Here is a 6,000-nt window from a genome sequence, read left to right on the forward strand (position 1 = left end):
TTTAGTCGCGGGGGCAGCAGCCAAAGGCGGACACGACCAACGCTGCTTGCAGCTTTAATCTGTAAGTAATATTGGTTGCATTTCGGATAGTTGTGTGCCATGTCGTTCCAGACCCCAGCAAACATTACCAAGCTTGCAAATATTATGATAAATCCATTAGAAGAAGCCAGCCTGCCGCTTACTTTAACTTGGACACACACATCTATACCTTTGACCATTCAAAGCCGGTTGTTTCCAGGAGTTACATCACCCTCGGACAAGCCTCTGTTTTACTAATGTTTTCCAATGTTGTAATATTGGGGCGGTATAGCTCGGTTGGTAGAGCGGCCGTGCCAGCAACTTGAGGGTTGCAGGTTCGATCCCCGCATCCGCCATCCTAGTCAATGCCGTTGTGTCCTTGGGGAAGACACTTTAGCCACCTGCTCCCAGTGCCACCCACACTGGTTTAATTGTAACTTAGATATTGGGTTTCACTATTGAAAGCGCTTTGAGTCACTTGAGGAAAAAAGCGCTATATAAATATAATTCACTTCATTTCACTAATAATGTGTAGAATAAATATTATTTTTTTACATTTCTGACAAAGAAGATATACAGACACATCATGTCTTGCCTTCATTATAACACTTATATACAACTTTTAAATATTTTAATAGTAGGCTAATATAGCTAATATGGACACTTACATCATGTGTGGCCTTCGTTATAACACTTATATGAGGCTTGTAATTTTTTGCAGCTTCAGACAGATCTGTTTTTTTTTTTTGTACTTTTGGTCACATATGGCTCTTTCAACATTTTGGATTTCTGACCCCTGGCATAGGAGTATTGCAATAGAAGGTCAGGGGAGTCATGCGCATGATGATTATATGTGGAAAAGTACAATTAATAGTGCTGGTAGACATAAGTTTAGGTACCTGAATGATGTATGTGGAGCCTGATGTGAAGTCATTGAGCAAAGTCTCGGGTACCTCCAGAAACTTGGTCACCTGTGTAAAGTTGGGATCCGGATAAGGACACACTTCCTTGTACCTTCAAGAATCAAGACAAAAGTTTACTGTTCATCTGTAGCACACAATAATCTATTGGAGTGGATGTGTCCAAATATTTAAAAGTCTGCTGCTAAACAAATTATCAGTAAAGTCACAAAATCATTCAAGAGCATGATACACTTCAAGTAAAATCTATCACTTTCAATATTGTCCCTGTAATAATGCCAAATAAAGATACCTGATTATATATTCATCAATGTTGCTGGTTCCAGGAGGCATGGACCAAGAAAGCAGAATCCCATTGGAGGCTACAGCCTCCCCTTCTAGTCCAAAAGGTGCCTCGGGAACTGGAGAGCAACATGTAGGGGTCACTATGCTGTCACTTATGATAATGTATAACTCAAAAGACTCCATTCTGAACAACAAAGGAGAGATATGTTAATAGTAGTGACAATGCAGGCTTGCAAAGAGTATTTCAACTGTGATCTGAGGTTTCACATAAAAGAAACATTTAAGAGACTCTCAGGGCTGAGTCATTCATCCTGTAGTTCAAAAGCAAGTGCTTAAGTTACCAGAGGGGAATTAAACAGGAGACAGGGACATCGTCAGTCACATTTAATAACGCGGGGACATTCTTGTTCTTTGATGCAACTAACACCCTCAAACAAAAGGACATAATTAACCCTTTTAGGTAGAAAATCTGGACTTTTAACAGGAAGTCAAAGCTAATGATTAAACGGCTCACCACCCAGAATACTTTGGGACAGGTGCTGTAGATGCTTATTGTTCATGTTTAAAAATAATCAATAAAGCATTCCTGTCCGAGCAGGCACGAGACATTGATACAATGTTGATTATGAATGCATATCCTTAAAGGGGTTTCATTATCACCAGACCTATGTAAGCGTCAATATATACCTTGATGTTGCAGAAAAAAGACTGTATGTTTTTTTAACCGATTTCCGAACTCTAAAAGGGTGAATTTGGCGATTTAAACACCTTTCTTTTGTTCGCTGTCGGAGCTATGACCTTTCACCCGTGACGTTACAACGGGAAGCAATCCGCCATTTTCTCAAACACATTACAAACACCAAGTCAAATCAGCTCTGTTATTTTCCGTCTTTTTGACTGTTTTCCGTACCTTGGAGACATCATGCCTCATCAGTGTGTTGTCGGAGGGTGTAACAACACGATCAGGGACGGATTCAAGTTGACTTACGTGGAGTGTGCATCGATTAGCACGGCATGCTAATCGATGCTAACATGCTATTTAGGCTAGCTGTATGTACATATTGCATCGTTATGCATCATTTGTAGCTATATTTGCATCCAACCTTTCCCTACACCCACATTTAATGTCAAACAAACACATACCAATCGACGGATTCAAGTTGCACCAGTGTCAATAGATGCGAAAGTCCCTCGTTTGTTCTGCACATTTTACCGACAATAGCGATGCCACGACAGAGATGTGTGGATATCCTGCGACACTCAAAGCAGATGCATTTCCAAGGATAAAGTCAAAAAAATCACAGAGGTGAGTTTTGTTGATGTTATTGACTTATGTGCTAATCAGACATATTTGGTCACGGAATGATTGCAAGCTAATCGATGCTAACATGCTATTTAGGCTAGCTGTATGTACATTTGTAGCTATATTTGCATCCAGCCTTTCCCTCCACCAACATTTAACGCCAAACAAACACTTACCAATCGACGGATTTAAGTTGCTCCAGTGTTAAAAAGATGAAATCGTTGGTTAGAAGGCGATCGCCAAATAGCTTCAATAGCTATTGCTATAGCTATTGGGCGAATAGCTTCAATAGCTATTCGCTCAATAGCTTCCGTTTCTTGTTCAATTTGGTTTTCGCTAGCTGCCTCCACACTTCAACCATCTGTTTCAATACATGCGTAATCTGTTGAATCGCTTAAACCGCTGAAATCTGAGTCTGAATCCGAGCTAATGTCGCTATATCTTTCTGTTCTATCCGCCATGTTTGTTTGTATAGGCATCATGCAGTGACGTCACAGGAAAATGGACGGGTGGATTTACAGATAGCGAAAATCAGGCACTTTTAAGTCATTTTTCGGGATATTCCATCGAAAAATAAAATAAGCCACTGGGAACTGATTTTTATTGGTTTTAACCCTTCTGAAATTGTGATAATGTTCCCCTTTAAAAACTGCCTTCCAAACAGCGTTGCCCAACCATCCATTTTCTACCGCTTGTCCCTTTTGGGGTTGCGGGGGGTAGTTATATTTGTACAGTATATTGAGACAACGTTGATGTCTAAAGTTGGATCCACTTTGTTGGTTAAGAAATGACCACATTTCAAAGGTCAAATCAATGTCACAAGCTGACATTGAATACATTGTCAAAAAGAATGTTGTTTCAATGTTTGAAATATTGTTGGGAAATGACCAAAATTCAATGGTCAAAACAATGTCAGAACCCAACATTGATGAAACATTGTCAAAAAGCATGTTGTTCCAACATTATGTTTGAGTTCCTCATTGCCAGGACGTAATTCAGCAACTTCTCAACGTTGTTTTAATGTCTTGTGCCTGCTGGGGTCTTATGTGTGGACTTGCAAGTCTTGCGCAAAAAATTAGGCAAGTCAGTTTGTTTGGTAGTTTGGATTTTTCAATGTAATTTTGGTTTCCCATGTTAGAGCTAGAAAATCACTCAGAAAGCCTAGATCCAGGCCATGCACTATCTCACAAAACAATACTTTAAAAAAATAGTATAATTACTTGTGCCTTGTCCCATTTCTGACACTTCCTCTTTGCGCTATTTCGCAAACAGACACAGACAAACTCCAGCACATAAATAACCTCGTGGTGGAGGTCATTAAAGCGGAACATTATCACCAGACCTATGTAAGCATCAATATATACCTTGATATTGCAGAAAAAAGACCATATATTTTTTTACCGATTTCCGAACTCTAAATGGGTGAATTTTGGCGAATTAAACACCTTTCTATTTATCGCTCTCGGAGTCACCTAGGTAATAAAGCCGCCATTTTCATTTTCTCAGACACATTACAAACACCGGGTCTCAGCTCTGTTATTTTCCGTTTTTTTTGACTATTTTCTGGAACCTTGGAGACATCATGCCTTGTCGGTGTGTTGTCGGAGGGTGTAACAACACTAACAGGGAGGGATTCAAGTTGCACCACTGGCCCAAAGATGCGAAAGTGGCAAGAAATTGGATGAAATTTGTTCAAAATACGAGGGTGTGGGGAAAGCCGACGAAATGGTCAGTCATTTGTTCCGCACACTTTACCGACGAAAGCTATGCTACTACAGAGACGGCAAGATTGTGTGGCTATCCTGCGACACTCAAAGCAGATGCATTTCCTTTTTTTTTTCATTTTATTTTTATTGACATCCAGCATCAGACATTTCCATCTACTAAATCATATTCACATACATCACATAACCGTTGTCTGTCCTAAATGTCAAAAGTATTTTTGTTTGCCACCCTGCCCCCCAAAAAAGAAAAAGAAACAGAGATAAACAAAAACAAGGTAGTATCTACACATACATCAATTAAATCAGCAAAGAATAAATAATACATTGATAATAATAATGAACAGAAATAAAATAAAATATATACAAATACTTATATGTACATATACACATAAAGCAGATGCATTTCAAACGATAAAGTCAAAGAAACCTGCCGCCAGACTCCCATCAAATGTGCCGGAGTGTCTGCACATTTTACCGGCGATGCTAAGGCAGACATGGCACAGAGATGTATGGATAACCTGCAGATGCATTTCCAACGATAAAGTCAAAGAAATCACAAAGGTGAGTTTTGTTGATGTTGTTGACTTATGTGCTAATCAGACATATTTGGTCGCGGCATGACTGCCAGCTAATCGATGCTAACATGCTATTTAGGCTAGCCGTATGTCAGAGGTGTGGACTCGAGTCACATGACTGCGACTCGAGTCAGACTCGAGTCATGAATTTGATGACTTTAGACTCGACTTGACAACACTTAAAAAGACTTGCAACTCGACTTAGACCTTAACATCCATGACTTGTAACTCTACTTGGACTTGGACCTTTTGACTTGACATGACTTGCTACTTTCCCCAAAACCCAACGATTAAAAAGTTATTCAGGAGCGCTGCGTATCTGTCCGTGTCTGTCAGCGTGTGTGCGATGACAGTGTGCGCGCTACCTGTCAGAACAACAGCCAATCAAATTACATCCATTTTATTTTCGTCACACAGCATTCAGCCAATCAAATTGCATGAAAACCAAGGAAAAAGAGCTCTCAAACATCACGCAAGTGAGGAAAAGTTATGCCAAAAATTGTCTTGTTCGGGTATAAAAACTACAACTTGGTCAACAAAAAACGAATTGCCGTATGCAAAGCATGCGGTTCGTTCGAAGATTGCAGACAGAGACGCAACAACTTCCAACTTCGTTCGACTTGAAGTTGCACAAAGAAGGGTGTTTTGAATGTAAGCTAACGTTTATTGGCCGAGTAACGTACTTTTATTTGCTGTTTAGTTAAATCAGTGAGGCTGTGAACTCACTGCTAACGTTATAACCATAGACATCTTATAAGTAGACGCAGCAACGACCACTCCTGCCTACTGGCGCAGACGAGACGAGACGAGACGAGACGAGACGAGACGAGACGAGACGCGGGGCCGCCATCTTGGAGTGGTGATCTCATCCACTCAGTGCAATTCATTTGGAAGGAGCAATGAACTGTTGGCGCATTTAATTCATTTTACCTCACTGAATACCACTGATATTCACACGCTTTTTTGTCATACGTGTAACTATAATAAAGAACACATTTTTTGGCGCGTTCATAGTTTGCTTAACAATAATAGAATATTCTTATATGCTATAAGTGACCAGACGTCCAAGATCAAAACTGGGAATAATAATCCCAAAAGGGGGGAAAAAACAGTCAGCTATTTCTAAGTTGAATAAACAATATGATTAGTTTGTATATACATGCATATATCCTACA

The 6,000-nt window shown here is 39.9% G+C and overlaps 1 protein-coding gene across 1 annotated transcript in view; it reads right to left on the reverse strand.

Moving 5' to 3' along the window:
* Positions 1–6,000, reverse strand: part of ptprq (protein tyrosine phosphatase receptor type Q) — a 100,511-nt gene that overhangs the window by 88,530 nt on the left and 5,981 nt on the right. The window contains exons 3-4 of the mRNA XM_061893772.1: positions 1,231–1,339; positions 918–1,032 (exon numbers count right to left, since the gene is read on the reverse strand). Of these exons, the coding sequence (XP_061749756.1) occupies positions 918–1,032; positions 1,231–1,339 (224 nt within the window). The remainder of the gene's footprint in view (positions 1–917; positions 1,033–1,230; positions 1,340–6,000) is intronic.

Source organism: Nerophis ophidion, linkage group LG03 (genome assembly GCF_033978795.1).
Source record: "Nerophis ophidion isolate RoL-2023_Sa linkage group LG03, RoL_Noph_v1.0, whole genome shotgun sequence".
NCBI classification, from domain to species: Eukaryota; Metazoa; Chordata; class Actinopteri; order Syngnathiformes; family Syngnathidae; genus Nerophis; species Nerophis ophidion.